The following is a 24,967-nucleotide window of genomic DNA, read 5'->3' as shown; positions in this document are numbered from 1 at the left end:
AAAATTATCTTAAGGTTTTAATATGTTTGGATTTACAAAGAGTAATATGTTAATATGCTTGGATTTACAAAGAGCATACATATGCAGTGTTTGTTACAGCTAGTCCTCAATTTATAACCCCTTGTTTAGTGACCATTCAAAGTTACAACAGCATTGAAAAAAGTGATTTATGATTGTTTTCCACACTCATCACTATTGTAGCACCTCCATAGTCATGCGATCAGAATTCAGACATTTGGCAACTGGCATATATTTATGATGTTTGCAGTGTCCTGGGGTCATGTGATCACCTTTTATAAACTTCTGACAAGCAAAGTCAGTGGGGAAGCCGGATTCACTTAACAAGTGTGTCAAGAAGATCATAAAATGGGGCAAAACTCATTTAACATCTGTCTTGTTTAGCAATGAAAATTTTGTGCTCAGTTGTGTTTGTCAGTAGAGGACGACCTGTACCCCTAGAATTTTCCCTTCATTTAACCATGGTTTATATTAAATTTTTAGTAGGGAAAATGGAAGCCAGCTTTCTTAAATCTACAGTTTAAAAGGCTGCATGGAAATAGGGGGTCCCCCCCCCCATAGAACTCCTTCTCTGAGGATGTCTGATCCATGCTAGAAGGAAATGAGAGGGTAGAAATATTTTTCTGTTGAGAAATTATGAAAACCTGTTGTCATGCAGGCTTTCCATGGAAAACAGTTTTATCAAGTTCCTTCCAAGAATTACTTGGTTTTACCCTGGAGAGTCTGCAAACAGCTCTATCTCTTTACTACCTTATTTCTCCTTTTATTCATAAGTTTGATGCTTGCAGTAACCAAATTCACATCTAATTAGGAAGTGAAAGGGAAATCAGTAAACCCACTAAAAGCTTATTATCAGCTCCAGTCTTCAATATTGAAACGTTAACTACTATGTAAATAAATGGTGAATACTAATTTTCTTTTATAAGGGATACATTTTTAGGCAAGAATAAAATAACACATTGCATTAACCCACTCATTTGTTTATTCTCCCCTGCAGTTTGTTGAAGTTGAAGGGCAGATCACCTCGTTAGTTGATCTGTACCCATCCTTCCTAAGGAAGGGTTACCGACGGGAAATCTTCATTGCTATAATCTGTTTCCTCAGCTATCTTCTGGGACTATCTATGGTGACTGAAGTAAGGAATTAGTGGTGTTGCTTTTCTTTTTCTATTCAATGAAGTTACAATGCAAGGAGTCGTCGTCATGACATAATGGTAAAACCAGTGCTTTGCACAAGGAAGTTCCCAGGAGATGCTCCTTGCCATCTTTATTTAGAATGATTAGGTGTTGTGAAACACATATTCTGCCTGAAAAACCTGGAGAGCTTCTGCCCAAGTAAATAGGAGAGACAGAAAGAATTCTTCAAAGAATTACTCTGCAAATCATTTAAACCCCTCTGTCCTGTCTAAATTTAACACATATTCCAATCTAGATTCATGTCGATTCAAACTTTATAGTGTTACTTCTGCTATGATGAAGCATTATATTCTACAAGATTATAATCAACTGTGTAATATACCACATTCTTGTGTGTGAAATAGACAGATACAAAAAGAAGCTAATTAAACATAGAATGTGTGGGAAATTATGTCTATCTCATATTCAGAATATTGTAACATGGCATTCTAGATAATGCCGTGCATGAAAGAAAATACCATGCTTTAGGACAAGGGTGTCAAACCCAATTTCATTGAAGACCGCATCAGGGTTGTGTTTAAAGACTGGCAATTGTATTTCCTGGCAGGAAATTTTGTGAATAGTGAGTTAAAAATATAAAAGTCACTTTATTATTTTTACATTGCATGTTTCATGTGTATCTTTGTGTTGGTGCATTAATACCAACTGGGATTCCTTTTTTGTCCTTTTTCAGGGTGGCATGTATGTGTTTCAACTCTTTGACTACTATGCAGCTAGTGGTGTATGCCTTTTGTGGGTCGCATTCTTTGAATGCATTGCTGTAGCCTGGGTTTATGGTAAGTTGGAAGTTAAGTTCTGATATGACCATTTCCCTACAGCGGTACTGAAAGCTACAGAGATCTTGCAACACTCTAATATAGTTCCCAGAGACAAACTGAATAGAGGATAGAGGAAGGACAGAGAGATGAAACCTTACAGGCCAAGGAAGGAATTTATTACATGGCTTCTCTGCATAATGGGGACTCAGCCAAGTACTTCAAACTTCTTGGAAAACATTCTCACTTGACCTCCAAGAAACTGAGTTCATTGCTTTCCTCTTTCTTGTAATGCTTCATTTTAAGGCTGTAAAAGTCCGCCTGACCTCCTAAAGTCATAAAAGGACAGATTTTAAGGGCCAAGAACCACAGTATTCCCCCTCCCCGCATTGCTTTTTATCTGCTTGGTACAAAGAAGGAAACTTATCTATAGAATACCTTAAGTAGCAATGTGCTGGCTGAACGATGCCATCACTTTTATTTCACAATATCTGGTTAGTTGAATCAACTACACAAGGAGATAAAGGAGGCCCTTTCCAAATTTAAGAACACCAAAGCTTAGGAGAATAAAAGTGTAGAAGAAAAGCAAAAATTAAAGGCTTTCATGGAGCTTTTCACACACTCAACACAATAAATGCATTTCTCCTTGAAAATTTAACATAGCTATAGAGCACACATAGGCAGAATATGCAGAATAATACAATTACTTTCTTCTGTGCTGAAATTCTAGGCGCTGACAATTTTTACGATGCCATTGAAGATATGATTGGTTACAGGCCTGGTCCTTGGATGAAATGGAGCTGGATTGTAATCACACCAATTCTCTGTGTGGTAAGGCTGGATATGTCTTTGCCTAAACTTGACTTAGAACATTTTTGTAAGTTAGCTTTTTGTTCCTTGCATTGTCTGAAAAGAAATGAGATTGAATAGGTAAGTGTTTAATGAGTAATGTGTTTAATATGTAAACTCTTCATTGATTGCAAGATTTTTACTGACCTGTAACTGGCTTATGTAGCTGACATGTTACTTTTGGCATTAAAGGAGCAATTTTGAGGTGAAGGATGGGTTCATCTAAAATTTTGAGAACATGTAGATAATAGCATCCATACTGAGTGATTGTGTGGACATTGTTTTGTTTACTAATTGGCTATCACTGTGATGGTGACTGATGACCCAGGTACTGTGCAGTATTGCACATGCTAACTCTGCCCACATTTTGGAGTTGGTTCCTGATGGGCTTAAGGTTGGCTCAGCTTTCTATCCTTCCAAGACCTGTAAAATGAGGACCCAGATTTTGGGTGGGGAAATGTGCTGACATTGTAAACTGCCAAGAGGGAGCTGTAAAACACTATGGGGGTATGTATAAGTCTAAGTGCTATTGCTATTAGTATTTTGGTCTGGTTCTTTTTTCTGGATAAGACTGGCCATTTCCAAACAAAACACTGGACTGTGGCTATCTATTATTTTTGTTTTCTAAAAATGCCTAAGGAACTATGTGGAATCAAGAGTGTCTTAAACTTTCTATGTTTGAATTAAAAGAAACTTCTAAAATAGTCAGTTGCGCCAAGAGTCTGTGCCGGGGTAGAATGCTGCTGGTTCTGCCCAGCTCTATAGAACCGGTAGCTCTGAAGAGCAGCGGACACAGAACCGGTTCTGTGTTTGCTGCTGTTTGGCCCACCCGCCCACCCAGGCTCTTCCCTGTCCTTTATTTCCTGCTTTTTCAACCTCATCTGCTTTGTGCGGCACAGCTAAGGTTGAAAAAATAGGGAAAAAGAGGCTTTTCAAATGCTGCGCACCTGTACACTGCACTTTTCAGCTCTCCGGGTGAAATAGCTTAAGGTTCTTTTACATGCATGTGTCTGGTGTGCACGCAGCATGCACAAAACATAGTCACCGAACCAATAGTAACACCGGTTGAATCCCACCCCTGGTCTGTGCCCACAGATCCCAGATCACCCATCTGTCTATTAAAATCTTGAAAGACCCTTTTATGAACCACCTTCTCATTGGAGGTAAAGCAAATGCCACCAGCAATAGCTTTTCTACAGTGAGCACCCACATGGTGAAAGACATACATTTTCCTTCTCCAATCATTATGTTTGAGTTCTAAGCACATCCCTTCTGTTTTAAGTAGGAATGCCCAAGTATCCCATTATTCTCCTCTCCAAAGCTTAGAAAATAGTTCATTTGTAAAAAGGTGTTGGACAACTGCAAGGCCTTCCCTGCTGACCTAGCTGAAAAATATACTATGTGAGAAGGCAGAAGGCAGACACAGCAATGAATGCATTGTAAGCTCTTCCAAAACTGGAGATAAGACTAGGTTTTGAAAATGCCTACTCCGGGCAAGAATTATATGAATGGCAAGGACATCTGGAAATTTGAATTTAATCCTCATGGAAACAGTCTATCATGACTGTTATTATAAGGTAGCTTGTCTTACAGTAAATTAGTACTTTAGTTGGTGAAAACCGCAGTGTTAGCGATTTCCACAATGTTAGTCATTTCCATATCCACAAGGTTTTTCTGTAAGATTGCCAACTACCCGCTCTCGAAATTCTGATTGTAGCCACTGGACCAAAAATGTACAGTGGTAGCTGGTTGGCAGACTAATGGGAAAGGAAGAGGTTTAGTGTTGATTAGAAATTAAGGCAACATAACTGCATACAGGGCACTGTACAAGCAAGAACCTATGTCAAGCTTTCAGTGCCATCACTAAATGCTTTTTGTGATAATTCAGAGGCTCTTTCAGTTGCTGATGGTTGTGCTTCTTTTATTGTACTAGCTGTTAACTAAAATGGCAGCACATTTTTTTTTAAACAGCTATAAAGCCACTTGTGGCAAAAAAACATCCTATGTGCGTATAAAGATTGCATTTGAGAAGGGTTCCAAGCTTGTTTTTAAAGTCACTGGCATTTGTGGAGCCCAAGTTTCTACTTTTTTTTCTTCAGTTCAGCCAGGCAGCAGACTTATACATATTTGTCAAAAACATCCTTTTCTCCAAATGTAATAGAACAGCTGAATAGATCGGGCAGTGTGTTATGCAACTCTAGGTAAAGACAAATAGACAGTGTTATGGACATATAAAAGACCTTTCTTCTTTGTGGTGTATGGTAACACAACTCAAGTTAATTTTCATGCTTTACTGCACACCATAATTATTTATACTTGCGGTGAAACTTGAATATTGAAGGAACAAGGAAAACAAAACTGGCTTATCTGACTTCTTGTTTAACATAACACAACCTGAGTTTTAAAGTACAATTTTATGAACATTTTCCCTCCCCATTTAAAGATTAATTCATTCCTAAGCCCTTGCAAGGGTTAGAGGGGTACGTTCAGAGTCCCAAGACTCTCAAGAAATACAGCCATCTGTAGGAAGACAAAAAGACTATGAAGATTTAGGAATCAAAAGAGACCCCTCTGTCCTTGAAAAAAAAAAAAACCTCTGTCCTTGAAAAAAAAAAGTTTATTGTCAATTTCAGTTTCCTTTCATTAGACTGATTACTGATAATGTAAATCAAAGCTGGGTAATATTTGGGAAGTAAGGGCACAATAGATATGATAATGAAGTGAAGGGGAGGAGCCAAAATTTTCACACTTCTCCTTGGGTTTTAAGAATTTTTTTTAAAGAATGGCGCTTGGCTTATTTTAGAGTTTTACATTATCATTTACCTCTAAAAATTCTGTTGATTTTAACAATCACAATTAAAAGGGCTCCAGGGAGCCACTGAAAGGTGTTTGAAGCACTGTTGGTGGCTTACTCCACTGTATAAACTGTTGGTTGAAGAAAGCATAATTGTTTCCTTGTGTTTGAATCTTTTTTTTGTTTTATTTCCCTGACACAGGGGTGCTTCATATTTTCTCTAGTCAAGTATACCCCCCTGACCTACAACAAGGATTACATCTACCCTACGTGGGCAATCGGTCTGGGTTGGATACTTGCTCTTTCATCTATGATCTGCATCCCACTGGTTACAGTTATCCGTATTCTGCAGTCAGATGGCTCTCTTCTGGAGGTAAGTCCAAAACAACTATCAACTATCAGAACTTTTAAGCATCCAAACAGCTTTGCAGCTGTCTTCCTGATCCCTTAATGCCACAGTTCAGGGCCTGCGTGCAGTTTCTACAGCTACAAAGATGTTCTCAAGTCATTCATTTCAGCAAATGACGTTATTTGCACAGGCACTGTTTTGACATATGTTTAGTCTGTTTCTGTATTGACTAGAACAAGGCAAGATTCGGTGCAATGTTTAAAACATCTGTCTTATCATATTCACATACTAGAAAAGTGTGTTAAAACAAATTCAGCAGCTGGATAGTTGTAAAATGGAATTCAGACAGGAGAGCTTAAACATTGGTATGCTGCTAAATGAACAAATCAAATTTGTATCACTAGAATTGTAAACGTTCTATCCCAGATTATTTTCCTAAAGCTGAGACTTTCAACTTTTTCAGCCCTGATAGTGTTTCTGTCCTACGGTGAGAAAATGTCTATTATTTTTGGGACACCATAGCATACCATAGCAAGTCACCAAGGCAGGACCATGATATAGAACTTGATCGCTATCCAATAATCAGTGCGTTTTGCTTGACTTTTGCACTATATTTTCTCATATAAAGAACATTCAAGTACTTGAGTACATAGTGTCATAAAATCAACATGCAAATATATATATGCTTTGCATATTCTGAAGTCAAATTTGTATCCTTTCAACTTCCTGAACAAATCATGTGTTTCCTCGACAACACTGTCTTCAAAAGTGATTTGCCCTTGGCCGAGAAAGAAGGACCAATCCAAAGTCACCCAGCCGGTTTCACACCTAGGACTGGACTGGAACTCATAGACTCAGTTTCTAGCCCGGAGGCCTTAAAACACCATACCAGGCTGACTCATTTATATAGAACCTAGCCATGGAGTCACAGAAAAGTTAGGATAAATTTTGATAGCAGATTTCAAAAAGATTTCCAAGATCAGGAAATCCTGTGGTATTCTCGGGTAACACGTCTCCCCTTATGCACACTTCATAAAAGTTGCACATTTCATTTGTATCATGCGCAGAGTGGAAAGAGGTAACTTCATTAGCTGCAATATTGAGTTTGGGAGCCACCTAGTGGAAATTTGACATCCTTCCTTGCTTTACCTTCCTAATTGGTCTCCCCCTTTTACACACTGTACACTTTCCTAATGATAAGATCAGTTTTCGCATCCCAGCTTGGTAAGGGGTTATCTTGTAGACAGTGGCTTTTGGAATCAAACCATACCCAATTGGTTGTCACATCATCTATAAATAAGTTGCTTGATAATGGTCACGCTTGCTTAACTAAGCATGTGAATCAGAATCCTTCTGCTATTTGAAGTGTATGAAATAAAGTAGGGAAAGCTCCTTATTCAATCTTTTGCTCTACTTCCTCAATAGATAGATAGTCAACTGGAAATTCATAAAGAAAGAGCCATTTTAAAATAGTTATTTTAATCAAACTGAAATTGGCTTTCAAGGAAAGATAACAATTTCTCTTATTCTATTTCATGGTAAATAGCATATTTAATAATATGTATAGTACCTATTGTCTTTTTCATGGCTGTGTGAATTTGGAAAAAGCAACAGCCAATAACTACTGTATTTAAACTTTGCTATATTCCTAAGTTACCTCTTCCTATTGAAATCAAAATAGGCAACATCCTGAATATTTAATATAGCCTTAACGTCCATAAATTTATCTGGGAGTCTCTTAATTTCCATGTACACATTTCTTCCCAGAGGGTGAAGACAATGGCTGCTCCTCGTGAGATCACGCGGTGGGACAAAGAAACAGAGGTTGCTGCCACGTTTGGCCCTCCTGGCCTGGCCAACGGAGAACTGATCAAGCCAAGTCATGTCATCGTGGAGACAACAATGTGAGCTCTCTCTATGAGAGGAGGACACCTGCTTTAAAACTGCTGTTTACTAACCATAGAATCTTTCATAGGACCAGGTTTACAGAGCTTTATATTTGCACTAGGGTTATTTTTATTTCTCATAGAGAAAAGTAATTTTTGTGTGTGTTTGGTTTTTATTTTTTAATATTTTGTAAAGTAAATCACAGCAGATGGCTGTCCTGCTCTATTTAGAAACAGAGCTTTCATATCAAATTAGGCACACTGCAGGAATTTATCTTCTGTTTTCCACACAGCATATCTAACTAACTTTTATTCATACAGCTACTTTACCATTTTTAGTTGATTCTTCTTGCCAACAGTATACCCAGGCACAATCCTATGAATACTATCTTGCAAATATGCCTCAATGAACATAATTTCTTATGGGACTTACTTCTGAGTAGACATATGTAGGATTGTGCTGATATGTATGCATACATGTACACATATACAAGTTTTAGGTTCCTCTGGGTGTTGATGTGGTTGGGAACAGTGTAGTGCAAAATGTTATTTTGGACTTTTTTAACCAAAAAAAAAAAAAAAGCTGTGGCATTTTAGAAACTGGTTTTTCAAGGTGTGGCACTATGGTCTGCTAGATACAAAAAGAATTAAAGAGGGAGTACATGATTTTATGTTGCTGTGAACCATGTGACAATATATTTATGTGATAATTGGAAGCTGCAATATTGTAGCTTCAATTGTATGCCAGCCATTTTTTTTTGTGGGGGATGGGTGGCCATGTAAATTTGATAAATAAATAATTATAAGCTGGGGTTGGAACTAGGGGAATAATCTGAGCAGCTTGTGAACATGCTCTTAAGAAGGTGGCAGAATCATTCTTGCTAGAAAGGCATTTTAATAATCTTTTGGGGGCAGAGGAGATGGTTTCTTCCATCACCGGAGGAATTGATTCTACTTTCACTAACAAAGACAGTTTCTATGCAGACTTAAATATAGAGTACGGTTGAATTTCTCATAGATTTTAGAGGGATTATCTAAAAGATGATATAAAATACTGGTAAGCCTGAATCTGTCACCTATTGTTATCTGAGCCTTAGACAGGAATATAAATTTGACAGTGTAATCATGTAACTAAATAGTATAAAAACTGGCCCATTCTTGTAGTCTGCACCTGAGAAAGAAGTCGTTTGGACTTAGATTTTATTAGAACGTTAGCTTAGTGTCATTAAACTCATTATATAATATTACATTTACAAAGATGCTGCAAACCATATTTAAAGTCACAAATTTGCCAAACTTTATCTTTGTTAGAACGAAAAAAGGAATATTGGGCGTATATCATAGCAGTCAGCTAAGTTGCATAGCGTTGAGTGCAGATGCAGAAAAAAGTGCACTAGAACGTATTGATGAAGCTACTACAACAAAGCACAGAAGGAATACAGTTGAGGAAAGAAAAGAGTAGACTGATATTCACAGGTTTAAACTGTCATCGTTGTGCACTAGAACCTATTGATGAAGCTACTACAACAAAGCACAGAAGGAATACAGTTGAGAAAAGAAGAGTAGACTGATATTCACAGGTTTAAACTGTCATCGTTGTGCACTAGAACCTATTGATGAAGCTACTACAACAAAGCACAGAAGGAATACAGTTGAGAAAAGAAAAGAGTAGACTGATATTCACAGGTTTAAACTGTCATCGTTTATATCCATTGATCCAAGGAAACACAAGGAGATCAAGTAAGCTATAAATTTATTTTAGATTGAACGAGGCATAAAATACTCAATGGGAGTTTTATTGGTAAGTTCCCCACTTTTCCCAAAATGAGGATTTGCCTCTGGAAAACTCACCCCAGATCCTGCAAAGCTTATGTTTTGTTTTCAACCTTCATTGAGTAGTGGCTCAATCCTTTTCCATATGGGCATTGATCTTGGGGGAAGGGTGCCCCCTTTAAGCTTTTTATTGGTAATAAACACAATTTGAGCAAGGTTGTGAGCCAGAAATAGCAAAGCCCCTTTCCTTTCTGCTAATTTTGTCTGTCAATCAAGATACTGTAGTCGAAACTGGAACTTAGCCAGTATTTGAAAACATTCCTATGTGCTTTAAGAAAAGAAAGAAATTAAGAATCAGTTTGTGTCTTATGCTCTTTATGGCCACTGCATATGCAATATGCACATACTTGTTATGTTAGTTTTATATATATATATATAAAAGAACTGTAAATAAAGGACCAAAACAGTTATTTCAGGTGTCTTGTTTAGCTAATATTTGTTTGTGGATGGGGTCTGTGATTTATTTTATTTGAGGGAACAGAGCTTGCAGTATATGCAGAAGGCCATGAACAGAATGCTTTGCTTTCTTGTTACCAAGAGCTGATGAGTAAACACTTCCAGAGTACAAATCCTTTGGAAATGTTTATCTTCCTACTATACTGAAAAATGGCCAGTAAAAGGGTTAGTTACAGAAGAAGCAAGGAAGCCAAGAGAAAGCTACTATGTGGCTTCATTTTTTGATCCTGCAAAACCAAAGATGCAGGGCATTGGTATTGCAAACCCCATTGCATTCCAGATTGGACTGCAGCTTAATTAAATGAACCACAAGTCCTTGATATCATTGAAGACAGCAAGAAATTAGGATGAAGGCGAGTTTAACAGTTCATTCACTTGACTTCCCTGGTGCATTTTACATGAAAGATAGTGCAATATTTTGCTAGTTTCAAGAACAGCCACTGAACCAAAAGCAGATATATCAACCAAGGGACTACGCTAAAGCACATAGCATGAGAGGATGTTTTTCAAGAACAAACCAGAGAATCAGTCCCATCCTGTAGACTGCCATCTAAGAAGAGTAGAACCCAACCCATTTCAAGGTTAAACTGTGCAATCAGAATCAGTTCTTTCCAGCTAAAAAAGTAAACAGGTTTTATAGTCATGACCTGAAGTCATGAAGGACTCTTACAAGGAAAAAAAAGTTAATCAGATTGTCACATAAGATTCAGCCCATCAACCTTCAGTTTGTTTCAAGGATCATATTTTCACATAGCAAAACTTGTGAATAATAGAATGTGTTATATCTGAATGTTATGAATAGATTCTGCCAAATAAGGCCAATGGATGGGAGGGGGTAGGGTAGGGAAAACTATTAATCGTTTGTATTTTCTACTTATTTATGACTACAAAAAGATTTTTTTTTCTAATTCACTTTGTAGAATTGTGTGGCCTATTTTATCCATCATTTGTAATGAAGAAATTAAATATTCAGTATTGTGACTAACTTGTGGGTGAATTGGTTTGGATATGGTGGGGATATTCTTAATGTTTATTCAAAGACATCATTGTATTTCCAAAAAAGGGGGTGGGGGCTGGGAGGAACATTAGAGTGCAACAGTTCATTGTCATGGAAACATGGCTTGTTTTCTAAACTGCTCTAGATGTGTATAAGGTTAAAAAAAAAAGGTTATAGCAGCATTAAATGGGCATTTGCTAATCAAAACAGTTGGACATACCTCTGTTTGCAACCAGCCATTTCAGGCTTGTTTCCAATCAAGGCAGGCTCTTTAGATGTCTGGAAATGTGTCCTTCTCTTAGTCCAATCTTTCAAGCTGTCAACATTCTCACAAATAACCATAGTACTAATGGAAGGTATGGTTAAATAATTGTATAACTAATTCACATTTCAAAGTATATTGTCTTTAGACATTTGTACTTGATTACAATGAAACTAAATTTACAAGGCAGAATAAGTATCAGCCCAGCTGAAAACCTAATGGAAATAAATTATTTGATCACTAACTGTTGAATGGCCATAGAAGCAGGAATAGAGATATGATGAGAAGAGGAAGAACTGGGGTACAGATGGTTTCTAATATAAGAAAACCTAAAATAAATAAAATAAAACCTAAAATAAATGGATAAAACAGGGGCCATAGCTTGTTTAGCTAAGATGGCCCAAGACCAGATTTTTTTTTCCGTTAACACAACCACTCTTACTCCATAAATTCTTTACATGCACAATTGCTACAGATATAGGGCAAAAATAAACCAAAAGTGATTGTCTACTGAAAAACAATCATAATCCCCCAAAAGCACAATTTTTAATTGAATGTTTATAGCAATCAATCCAAAATTGAAACTCAACTTTTTAAAGTTTTTTTAAATGTATCCTAAACTAAGTATCTTCCCTTGCTGGTAAGCAAATCAGGAACACTTCAGCCTATTCAACACTCTTGACCAAGTATCTAGTTGAGTCATCAATCTCTCTACTCCCCTACATTTGCCCTGTATTATAGCCACTGATAGAATTTAAAGTCTTGCACGTAGTATTAAGTAATCTTGATAAACCCAAAAGACGGCTTTTGCAGGTCTATACTGGTCTACCAAAAGAGATCACGCTCTTAATGCTTGGCAGGGAAAATGTAATTTTAGACAATCACACATAGCCTTCTTACAGTTCCATCTTTGGCATTAGTATATTCCATCTGCCCATGTCCAGTTCTGTATCCTGTTTAAAAGGAATAGCGGCCTGCCTAATCTGCATTTCATTTAAGCTAAACTACTCTGATTCTGCTATGCAGGAGAAGTGGAAAAGAAAAATGCAATATGCATGCTCTTTTCAGGAAAGAAAATAAGGCCATGCACTTTATGAATATAATATTATTCTGTGACATATATTTCTATCTGTAGAATTAGATCAGAAACTTTGCTTCACAATTTGGATCCAAATCTTTGGAAGAGAATCAGTATTTTTCTATCAAAAAAATGTGGCAAAAGGAAAATAATGCATTATCTAAAAACAATAGAAGTTGACATTTGCAGATTTCAAAATACACTCTGTGCAGATTTGGCCAAAGAGAATACTTGTTCCAGAGATCTACAGACTCATTCTAAACATGTACTTGCAAATAAGCCATACCATGTTCAGTGGAACTTCCTTTCTAGTGGCTGTGCTCAGGGCTAGAGCCCTAATCTTACAGTTTGTGGCTGGGCTCAGGGAACATGCAGAAGATGTCTAACCCACATTTGCTGAGTCCTGGTCATTTCAGAAGCCAAGTGGACTAAAATAGCTGTCTTTCTGAACATCCTGTTCTAGACTGCATAGTTAACAAGCTCTCTTGTTAGCGAGAACTAGATTGCATAGTTAACGAGCTGTCTTGGGAGAAGAAAGAGGACTAACAAGCTCCCAAATTACCCACTAATGATTCGCAACAGCCGTTACACAGCAACAGGCAGACAGTGACACTGTAGCCAAATCATGTTGAGTGGCTGTGACATTTGCTAGGAATGGAGAGAGTTGGATTGTAAGTAACTAAATGGTAGCCTGAGATTGTTCACTAATGTGTCTCCCCACCGGACCTCAACCTGTCAGTGCAGTACTCTGATAAATTCACTGTTGTAATAGAACGTTCTTGTGTCATTACTGTAGTTGTGCTGTTGCAATCATGAAAGGAATGCCACTCCAGAGGTTTTATGGTTATAAAATAAGGCAGACATCTTTATTTCTACTGAAAATGTTGGTGTGCATTTTTAATTCTGTAAATCCACACTTATTACTAATGAGTAGCTATGTGGATTAAGAGGACACTATCCTCTTTTTAAAAATAATTTTTAGAATAATTTTTTAAAAAAGAAGTTTTAAAACTGTCATCATTGTTCCAGAAAGGAATATTTATATAGGAGTAAGAATTTGGCTTGTATTCAGCCCTGAACATTAGGTGTTTTTTGGTACATGTACACAGTAAATGTTTGTATTTTGCAGTTTTATCCGTTTTGCTTTTTAGATAAATGAAATGGGTATCAATATTTTAAAGTCATTTTGCTTTTTTAAGATGAGTTTGTAATCATTGCAAATAAACAATAAAAATCTTTCATGTATAAAGTGAATAAATCATTCTTGTGGGCTTTTTTTCCTCTCCAAAGTTTACTTTAATTTTTATTCAGTATTTTATGTGTTAAGCTAATTTATTATGTTGAGCGGTAGCTGTCTGATTTATTACAGAGGATATTGAACAGCTGGTAAGTAAATAAATAAATATCAATTTTCTCTAAATGAACCAAGCCCTTGTGAATATTGACATTGAGCAAAGGAAGTGTTCTCATATGATTTTCGCATGACTGTGATTCAGAAGAGGAATTATTAATTCATTATGCTGTGTGTTCTAAAACAGGGCATTGCAAGAAGACATGTGCATTGTTTTAATTTCCTTGAGAGGACACAGTCAGAGTCATTCTTACATGGAATATTTTGACATTTTCTCCAAGGGAGATAAAAAATTGTATCAGGAAAGGTTAAGGGCTCTCCTCATGATGGACAAAGGATGTTGGTTAGTATTTTATCAGAGTCAGTTTAATCTAGTGGTGAAGGCACCGAGCTAAAACCCAGGAGACTGTGAGTTCTAGTCCCACCTTACCCATGAAAGCCAGCTGGGTGACCTTGGGCCAGTCATTCTGTCTCAGCCCATTCTGTCCCAGCTCCCTCACAAGGTGGTTGTTGGATGGCAAATAGGAGAAGGAAGGTGGATAACTCACTGCCTTGAATTATTTGTAAAAAATAATAAAGGCAGGAAATACATGCATACATACATACAGTCTCCCAGACACCCATGGTTACAGACAAATAGACATTTTGAGCAAATCCTCTTGAATGCTTCAAATTTAACCAAGTTTTTCTTGGTCCAAAGGAGATCAAATTATTAACAAAAGAACTATATAAGAAGTAGACCAGCTAGGATTCCTTCCACATGGATAAGAATTCATCCAAAATGAAGGAGGCCATAGCATTACTAGGAAAGGGTAATTTCATTGTATAATTCTCCAAGAAAGAGCCATCCCGTGCCTTAATAGGCAGCACTTGATGGCTACCCAAGGGGTCAGACCTCTGAATAATACCTGCCTAAAAAGGCTCAAAGATGTTAGACAAAGGACTCTATGTTAGAAGCAATATTTTTTAACATGAACTGGAAATAAGAACTCAGTGTATAAGTGTCTACTGTCAGCCTCACAGTTACTGTAAAATTAACGTAGCAGCAAATTTGAGTTCTGGTGATTTCATAAACATATTTCTGTAGTTATTTGTAAGGTTATGTAGCAAAGTAAGAATCAGCACCATGATCAAGTTGGGTACAAGAGGCACCATTTTTCCAGAATGTCAATAGCAGAATGTAGAACATGTCTAATGCTGCCATCTTACAAATACTTTATTTATTTATTTATTTGTTTGTTTGTTTGTTTGTTTGTTTGTTTGTTTGTCAATTGTTTCCAAGATAATAAGTATAAGTGTATACATAGTTGTGAATACATGAAATGGTTACATATAAGAAAAATAAAAGAAGAATAAGAGAAACAATAGGACAGGGACGGTAGGCACGTTGGTGCGCTTTATGCACGCCCCTACAGACCTCTTAGGAAGGGGTGAGGTCAATAGTAGACAGTCTAAGGTTAAAGTTTTTGGGGTTTGGGGAAGAAACTACAGAGTCGGGTAGAGTATTCCAGACATTGACCACTCTGTTGCTGAAGTCGTATTTCCTGCAATCAAGTTTGGTGCGGTTAACTTTGAGTTTGTATCTATTGTGTGCTCTTGTGTTGTTATGGTTGAAGCTGAAGTATTCATTGACAGGTAGGACATTGCAATGTATGATTTTATATACCATGCTTAAGTCAGACCGAAGACGGCATAATTCAAGGTTTTCAAGTTCTAGAATTTCAAGTCTGGTGGCATAAGGTATTCTACAGCGAGTAGAAGAGTGGAGAACTCTTCTTGTGAAATACTAATACTGATATTAGTAATATTATTATTAATATATGATATTAATAATAATACTAATACTGATAGACCTTTACTTCCTTGGAGTAAAGGTCTATCAGTAAGAAAAGATATCTTACTTGTTTCCTTTGCTTCTATTATAAATCCTTTGGCTCTCATAATGATCATAAAGCTAGAGCTACCTTTGTGGAAGTAGAGGTATACCTTACACTGTGATAAGTTCTTTCTAAAGAAAACATACATTATAATTTATTTTGCTTTATTTAATTTAAAAAAAATCTAAGGAATTATAATACCATTTAAATACACAGATTTACAAATAGGTCCAAAACAGGACTAAAATATTCTTTGAATATTGTGCTTTCATAGATACATAAGAAAATTAGCATATAAAAATACTTTGTACAGGAATACACTCTTAATATATGGATAAAAATACACATTTAATGCATTTCATTTTTATATCATTCAAAATGCATAGGAAGGGATACAAGGACCATTTTTAAAGCCTTATTAAAAGTCTTCATTAAAAACCTAATTGAAGCCACAGGGAGCTTCTGCCATTATGAGAATATTGCATATAAAACCCCCATTTTCCACACATCATCAATATTTTTTTTTGTTTATTTTATGGCACATTATCTAGGTTATGGCAGCGATGGTATGGAATATTGCATACTTTGAGAAGAGAATGGCTACAGCTAGACACAGCCCAATAAGAGGCATGCACATCTTGATAAGAAAGTCACAGAGAGCAGTGCTGTGAAGTAGCAAAAAGAAAAGAAAAAGAAAAAAAGAAATATACGCTCACAGCTTGGGTTGGGTTCAGACCAAAAACAACCTTGGATCAATGGACTTATCTAAAGGGTGTTTCCAATCTTGACCAAAACATGGCATCTTGATACGGATCAAAACCGTAGAAAATGACTACAAAATTAAAATTACTAGAAAGGAAGAGAGGAACCAGTTTGCCCATTCAATGAACTAAATTCCCAAGGAAAGGTCAACTTAAATAGTCACAATAAAGTGTGGTTCCAGAACCCATTAGTGGACTGGCCAGGGAGGAACCACAAATCCTGGCATTTTCCCCTTTTGAAATGAAGAAATCATGGCTTCTTTTAAAATTGTTAACTGTAGGAAGATCTTTGAAAGAATGTGAATATCACACACAGCAATGCTACAAGAGGATTTGACTCGGGAGGCTGATGCCAAGTCCTGGTTTACAAAGGCTTCATGCTCACAAGTCATAGGGGAAAAAAAGGTAATTATAGAAAAAGACAGGGATGCTGCTACTGATAGGTTACAACAAAGTGTCAAGCATCATCGTGGGGTTAAACAAATGTACACATTGCACTGGTGCAATCCACAGAGGGTGTACTTGGAGGTACAATATCAATCTAGAGAGACACTCATGCTACGGAGTAACCGAGGTTCCTTCCACCACCACCATCACAGATCATTAAGAGGGAGAAGACGATGCAAGTGATTTATGTTCAGCTGCCCACTCATAACTCTGTACAGAGAGAACATCTGGGGACAATTTTGGGGCTCTGTTTGTGCTCAAAAATAAATAGATGGTCCAAGAGACTTTATGTTCCCCATGAAATGCTATACAATAAGTTCTTTCAAGAAATGGTGGATGGAGAGTAAGAAACTCAGTAAGAAATTAAGCTGGACAATATTTTAAAGGTGAAACTTACTTCTGTTACCAACCAAAGAATATAAATTATGGGGATTTTGAAGGTGAAAAGTGTTTCTGGTATTTCCCAAAGAATAAATTATGGGGAAGGTATTTGTCAGAGCTTCATCTTCCCGATGAACTGGTTGCCTTTTAAATTAAATCCAAAAGTAAAATGTGCACTTGGTGACAAAAGGATCCATGACAGTGATCTGTGAGTGTGCAGGGGAACTGGAGAAGGGGCTCAGGGAGTGTTGTAGAGATGTCTTTCACACAAAAAGGGGGGAATCCGTTTTAAGATTAACTTCACTTGATTAAACAAAACAAAAACAGCACCATGTATCCAAGTCCTTCAAGACTGGGGAAGAGAAGCCTGTGCTCTATTACCCCATGCATTGGAAACACTCATATGATGAGGAAGGGTGTTCTGTGGGTGAATTATTCTGGGTGTTGCTGTCAGCAACTGGCTCATCCCTGACTAGTTCACTCCATCTCAGCTTGAACCTTCAAAGCCAAGCTGTGTTGGCTTCAAAATGTGATTGGTTGGGGGAGAGGAAACATCTCTTCACAGCAACTGACATTACGCAGATTAAGCATAAACACGAGTGCAAAAGAAAACAAATGAACGACAACCAAAACAAAAAACCCTCACACACCACACAACAGACACCCATTAATTCTTTTAGCTCCCACAGAACCTTGAGAAGAGCAGACACCAAACCTAGCTGTCCTTCAGAGTGTCTGTGTGCTTGTCTTCACCTCCCCTCCAACCGACTGCTGGTCTGGAAAGCTGCTTGGCTCCTGTAGGCAAGTATTGGCAATGAAAGCCAGGGGGTTTCGACTGATTACAACGTCCAACTTATTTCCTGCCTCAGATATCAGAGGAACAGCCAGAGAGCAATCAAAGTCCCTTGTACGGATGCAATTCACCTGAAAGAATGGAAAACCCATGGTGAGATAAGAGGAAAAATAAGGAAAATATGGAGAGATGGGGGCAAAATCAAGCAACTGCTTCTTTGCAAAATAACCTTGAGGGCAGCCAAGTAACCTGCCCCGATTTATGACCACAATTGGGACAGGAGTTTCCATTGCTAAGCAGGGTGTTTCTGAAGCAAGTTGCACTCGGTTTTACATCTTTTTATTGCCATAGTCATGAAACAAATCACTGTGATAAGTGAATCACATGGTTGTTAAGAAAATCTGGCTTCGCACATTGACTTTGCTTGGCAGAAATCATCTGGGAAGGTCGCAAATGGTGATCGTGTGACCCTGGGACATTGTAACTATTGTAAAATATATGTTGGCTGCCAAGGAGCCAAAATTTAATCGCAGGACCTTAGGGGTTCTGCAATGGTCATAAGTACAAGGACTGGTTGTGAGTCACTTTTTTCAGCTCTGTCATAGCTTTAAACGGTTGCTTAATGAATGGTGTTAAGCTGTGGACTACCCAGCCCATGCCAAATCATATTCTGCTGTATTTCAAAACTGAATACCTATTTACTTGGGGAAAAGAAACATATAAGGATGTGAAATGTTGCATTCTTGCAGTCCCCTTAACCTCCAGACTAGAGTTTCAGAGCCAAACGTGAATTCTATCACATCCCTTATCTGGCAGCCTCACTTCCAAAATATACTGACCTGTATACTTTTGCAACCCAAGAGAGAAGGGGACGATTTAAATGTTAAGCATTTTGAGTTTTCCGCCTTTTTCTCCCTTTTACTTTCTCTCTGACAGGCACCACAAAAGGCAATTCTGGCATGAACAATATGGATGATCACTAATAGTAGCGGTAACACTTTTGCAGTGCCACAGTAACAATAACCACAAACAACTAACAGCAATAAATGAACCACAAGAGCAGGAAAACTGTACCAATTGCCTCTTTTGATATTTTAGGAAGAATGGCTGAGAAACAAATGTACTCATCCCAATAGGGTGGCATGCTGAAGGCCTTCCCTCTTTGCAATATCTAAGCAGGGTTGGGAAAGATCCTCTGTCCCATCATGCCAGAGGGTGGCTGCCCTTCATTCGGATGGTCTAATATTCTTAGAACTTAGAGGATTTAGAATAACTTTATTGTCACTTGAATGTATACTAATCAGCATACATTAAAATGAAATTTCGTTGCATATGGTTCTCAAAGGGTCATCACCTCCAATATACACTACATAAACATGGCACAATAAATAAATGGCACATACATACATACATACATACATACATACATACATACATACACACATACATACATATGCATATACCCTCAGATATTATATGACACAGAGAAACTAACACAGTCTAGTTTGGATGTATATATGTACATGACAAGAAAAATGAATTTGCAAGTTTACGGATGACATAGGGAACAAAGCTCTTAACAGAATCTGGTAGTCCTGCTAGAAATACTTTGAAACCTCCTCCCAGAGGGGAGCAACCAAAACAGACCACGAAGTGGGTGGGTGGTGTCTCTAACAACACTTTGAACTCTAAGTACACAACACCTATAAGCAGTATCCTAAATAACAGGAAGGGAGCTTCCTGTAATCTTCTAGGCTGTTCTTACCACTCTCTGTATGGACTTTTTATCTGAGGCACTGCTACCACCAAACCAAACAGAGATGCAGTTTGTTAAAATGCTTTCAATTGTGCCTCTGTAAAAAGTGGTCAGGACAGAAGGAGAAAGATGTGTTCTTGTCATATGATGCAGGTAATGCAGATGCTGGTTTGTACGCTTCGCTAACGATGACATGTGGAGAGACCATCTTGAGGGGGATGCCCTTCTAAAATATGGCAGGGCTTTCATGGCTATGGCGGGGTCAGCTAGTTATGTTGTGACGTTACTGCAATAAGCGTGATTAAGGTTGGATTTGGGGGGCGAGGTTCTAAAAGTGAATCTCTTTCTAAATTTTAAATTCTCTCTAAATGTGAATTTCAAGAGCAGGCCTGTAAATTTTGTCCTCAGTATGCATGTGCCTCAAGGACAACTGTGTGTTGGGTTGCACTCGCCAGCTATAAACACATCTGCATACAGAGTAACTCCTGGAAGGTTTTTTGTTTTCTATTTTGATTCCTGAACTGCTGTGTTTGATTGTGAAGCATAAACAAAAGAGAAAAGAGTCTTCGGAGACTGAAAACCAGACTACCTTCAGCAAGAAGCAGGCATGGGCCTAGATTCAGGGGCAACAGTGGAGAAACTATGGATATAAGGATGGGCAGATAAGATGGCAAAATGCATCTAATGGAAGAGGCTTTCACTGTGGCTTATATTTCTGAAAGGGAAATAATTGAATTTTTTGTTTCCTACTAAATGTTTCATAATAAACATATTTCTAAGGAAAACAAGAGGTGGACAGAATTGGATTTTAAAGAACTATGTCTCAGACTGAAGATCAATATACTTTCTAATTTAAAATTTAATTCCTGGGTACTGGACAAAATGTTTCCTATCTTCCCAGTGACTAAATAATAATGGAAAATATTTTTCCCCTGCCGGTAGAGAAAAGAGGTCAGAGAAAGGAGAGAAGTTAACTGGCAGAAAAAACAACAACAATGGCCTCCTTCATGTTGTCTAGCAGTTTTGCATCAGGGTAGTCCTCGATTTACAACAGTTCATTTAGTGACCATTCAAAGTTACAATAACACTGCAAAAAGTGACTTATGACTGTTTTTCGCACTTATGACCATTGCAGTGTCTCCATGGTCACATGATCAAAATTCAGATGCTTGGCAACTGGTTCATATTTATGATGGACAGATGCAGCATCCCAGGGTCATGTGATCCCCTTTTGTGACCTTCTGACAAGCAAAGTCAATGGGGAAACCAGATTCACTTAATAACCGGATTACTAGACTTGGTAAGCGCAGTGGCTAGAGTGCAGTATTGCAGGCTAACTCTACTGATTGCCAGCAGTTCGAATCTCCCCAGGCTCAAGGTTGAAGTCAGCCTTCCATCCTTCTGAGGTGGGTAAAATGAGGACCCAGATTGTTGGGGGCCAATATGCTGAATCCGTAAACTGCTTAGCGTGGGCTGTAAAGCACTGTGAAGCGATATATAAGTATAAGTGCTACTGCTATTGCTACTAACTTAACAACTGCAATGATTCACTGAACAACTGTGGCAAGAAAGGTCATAAAATGGGGCAAAACTCACTTAGCAATTGTCTCAGCAACATAAACTTTGGGCTCAATTGTGGTTGTAAGTTGAGGACTACCAGTAACTCATTTCTGAGGTAAACCAAGAAGTATAGAAAGGAAAGCTGGTTACTCCCTTTTTGCTGGTTAAAAAACAAATTCCTTCCTATGGTAAACAGCAAGGTGGGGAAAAGGTTTTCTTTGGAGCTCAGGCAGAGGGGAAAAGAAATTAGCTACAACAATGATCCTGTTTTGCTACTCCCTTCACCAGCTGTTTTTTAATTTCTTCTGTGCCCGAAGGGAAAGCCATCTGTCCTTCCAATCTCCCATCCCCCAGACAAATCACAGAGATTTGTTGCTTTTTTAACATGATTTTGTTTTAATTGGAATGTTTTTATTACCTACTTCCATTTCCGTTTGCTTTTATGGTTGCTTGTTTATCTAATTGCCTTTATTGAAGATTGCTTGTTCTCACCGGGCTCCTTTGGGAGGAACGGTGGAGAAGAAGACAATGACAAGCAAAAAATAATTAAAATAACTAAGTGGATTTTCTCAGCATGATGACTGGGTGGTGGAGAAAGGGCCGAATTATGGAGCAAAGTTTAGCTGAATGCCAGTGCTCTAGAAGTGAAGGCCAGATTTGTCCCAAAGGTGCTTTTTTAGGAGACAACTGGACTTTCTTGTTTTCTGTTTTGAAGATGTTTCACTTCTCAATCCAAGGAGCTTCTTCAGAATCTGAAGAAGTTTCTTAGATGAGAAGCAAAAGCACCTTTGGAATAACCATGACCTGGATGATTGAGAATCTCTACAGAAGGCCAGATTTAAGAACACAGACATAATTTTAAACGAGTGACACAAACACAGCTGCCTTACTGTAGGTGAAATTGCATAATGTGAAGAAAGAGGGAAGGTAAGCCTGTTTCAGGTAGGATCTCTCAATAATCACAGGTAGCCAATGACTTTTAGATGAGCATACCAGAGGTGGTATTCAGGAGGTTCTGACCAGTTCTGGAGAACTGGTAGCGAAAATTTTGAGTAGTTTGGAGAACCGGCAAATACCGCCTCTGATTTGAGATTTTACAGTATCCTTTCCTTTACCACACCCACCAAGCCATGCCCACAGAACTGGTAGTGAAATTGTTTGAATCCCACCACTAGAGCATACACATCTAACAACTGTTTAAGAAACCATTTTTCTTCCCCCATCCCATTGTGACTGATTACCTGGAGAACTCTGTCATAAGGCTTGAGTCCACACTGGTCAGCTGGCCCACCTGGACGGATCATATTCACATAGACACCCTTTTCTAGTAAGCCATCAGAGATACTGAACCCAAAGTCTTCTGTTTCAGGATCCTTGTAAATTGTCATCTATAGGAAAAGGCAACTTTAATTGGGATGATGGTAAAAATGAAGTTGGGCATACAAGATTGAAATTAGACAAGAAGGAGAGTGACATTATAAAATATTCAATAACTCGGTTGTCCCAAAGGTGCTTTTTCAAAAGGCCACTGGACTTTGTTTTTCTTTGAAGATGTTTCACTTCTCATCCAAGGAGCTTCTTCAGTTCTCATAAGTGTCTTCAAGGGAAAAAATGGAAAAACAAAGTCCAGTTGCCTTTTGCAAAAACACCTATGGGACAACCATGACCTGGATGACTGAGAATTTCCATAGACATTCAACTTGGGCAACATGAAGTGTCCATAGTACCACTCTAGCTTATTTTTCAGACCCTGAAGACTTGAATTCAAAACCTTATTCCATGGGATAACTTATACTTACCCAACCTGATTGTTTTAAAAAATAGAGGTGAGAGATGCCTTACCAAGGTTTGTTACTTTCTTTTCCTTGAAGGAAAATTGGATTACAGGTAAATAAGGCCTGTAAACTTGTTATATTGCAGAAGCATTTTTAATTTTTAATTGAGTCACCCACAGATTTGTGCCCATGAACCCAGACAATACAACTTTTATTCTGCTCCAAAAATGTGACACTGCTTTATTGAGAATATTCATGAAGCCAATAGAAACCATATTTCCTAGATGGACAGAAGACACTTATGTGGAGGAACCTCAGTCATTCACATGACAATAAAAATAATAAAAGTATATAAAGGTAATTAAACTCCTGCATTCACTTGAGCATTTCACAAGTACCCAGTACAATCATTGAAAGCTTTGCTGACTAGGCATTTAGCCATCCAACCCCATCCGTTTATTGCAGATAAAACTGCATCATGCAGTAACTACACAAGTCAGTCTGAAAGATGCAAAGTCTATGATTGGCTTTGGGTCATTTGACTGTATTATCATTAATTATCCTCAATGCTGAGGTCTCCAATATACTCTGGACACCAATCAATTCCTTATCCACTCACCTTTTAACCTTCATTAGATCCCTTATTTATTTTTTTTAATGGGAGATTGATACATTTCAAAACAAGGTACTACTATCATCATTATTCTAAGAATTCCTATGGTTCCATATTTGTTCAGATTTATTTTTTTTAAAAAGGAGGGAGTTCATCACAACACTATGCATTACAGTATTTATGTTGTGTTTCTATCTCAAAAGACAAATTGAGCTGGAAAAAAGTAGAAGACACTTCTGAGGGGGAAGAAGGAGAAAGATCAGAATTGGAGTAAAGGACTTCCTCACCAGTTTATCTTATTTGGTAAAGAGCTCCCAACATAAGAGCTATGTTAATGGTCAAGCTACCTAGGGACAGGCCTTCTGGTGTGTTCCAAATTCCAAATGTGCTCTTTGTTCTTAAAAACTGAAAAGTGGACAATCCTTTGGTGTTGAAATTGGTATCATTAGCCATGCTGTGTTCAAGTTTCAAGAAGGGGGAAGGAACCTTTATAAGATACCCACAGATGATCTTTTTCTGTGTATTGGAATGGCCTGTCCTCTTCATATGATCTCCTTCTAGTTTAGTTTAGTTTAATTTAGTTTACTTTATTGTCATTGCACCTCATATAATGGAATCAAACACCATCTTCAGTGCACATCATGACCATGACCATGACCATGAAAATAAACACACACACACATCCTTCACCCTTCACACATTGAACCGGAAACCCCCAACACCACACCAACACTGCACTATACAGCAGAATTCAAAAGAGCTACTGCCCTGGGATAGAAGCTGTTTTTCAGCCTATTTGTCCTTGTTTTTATTACTCTGTACCGTCTGCCAGATGGTAATAGTTAAAAAAAAAAAGGGTGCCCAGGATGAGATGGATCTTTGAGAATGTTTTGAACATTCTTAAGGCAGCAGGAGCTATAAAGCTCTTCCAAATAGGGGAGAGGGCAACCAATGATCTTCTGGGCAATGATGTTAACCCTCTGGAGTGCTTTCCTATCTGCCACTGTGCAATTGGCAAACCATACAGAAGTGCTGTGGTGCAGTGGTAGAAGGTCACCAGTAGTTTTCATTCAGTGGTTATTTTCTGAGAAGTCTCGGGTAGTATAATCTCTGCTGGGCCCTTTTGACCAGGGCTGCAATGTGGGCACCCCAGGTCAGGTCCTCTTTTAGGATAACACTC

The 24,967-nt window shown here is 37.9% G+C and overlaps 2 protein-coding genes across 11 annotated transcripts in view; one reads left to right on the top strand and one right to left on the bottom strand.

Moving 5' to 3' along the window:
• Window positions 1-10,090, top strand: part of SLC6A6 (solute carrier family 6 member 6) — a 50,788-nt gene extending 40,698 nt beyond the window's left edge. For all 6 annotated transcript variants that reach the window (XM_026678374.2, XM_026678367.2, XM_026678360.2 and 3 more), the window contains 5 exons: window positions 1,016-1,153; window positions 1,888-1,990; window positions 2,700-2,800; window positions 5,815-5,985; window positions 7,729-10,090. In XM_026678374.2, the coding sequence (XP_026534159.1) occupies window positions 1,016-1,153; window positions 1,888-1,990; window positions 2,700-2,800; window positions 5,815-5,985; window positions 7,729-7,869 (654 nt within the window). In that variant the 3' untranslated portion in view covers window positions 7,870-10,090. The remainder of the gene's footprint in view (window positions 1-1,015; window positions 1,154-1,887; window positions 1,991-2,699; window positions 2,801-5,814; window positions 5,986-7,728) is intronic.
• Window positions 10,091-15,871: 5,781 nt separating this feature from the next.
• GRIP2 (glutamate receptor interacting protein 2) overlaps window positions 15,872-24,967 on the bottom strand; it is a 513,383-nt gene continuing 504,287 nt past the window's right edge. For all 5 annotated transcript variants that reach the window (XM_087954659.1, XM_087954657.1, XM_087954658.1 and 2 more), the window contains exons 23-24: window positions 22,641-22,787; window positions 15,872-18,214 (exon numbers count right to left, since the gene is read on the bottom strand). In XM_087954659.1, coding sequence (XP_087810785.1) covers window positions 18,017-18,214; window positions 22,641-22,787 — 345 coding nt within the window. In that variant the 3' untranslated portion in view covers window positions 15,872-18,016. The remainder of the gene's footprint in view (window positions 18,215-22,640; window positions 22,788-24,967) is intronic.

Source organism: Notechis scutatus, chromosome 2, assembly GCF_049901735.1.
Source record: "Notechis scutatus isolate UNSWTSFEM ecotype Mainland chromosome 2, rNotScu1.2, whole genome shotgun sequence".
In the NCBI taxonomy this organism is placed as follows: domain Eukaryota; kingdom Metazoa; phylum Chordata; class Lepidosauria; order Squamata; family Elapidae; genus Notechis; species Notechis scutatus.
This window is presented reverse-complemented; position numbering and strand designations above follow the sequence as displayed.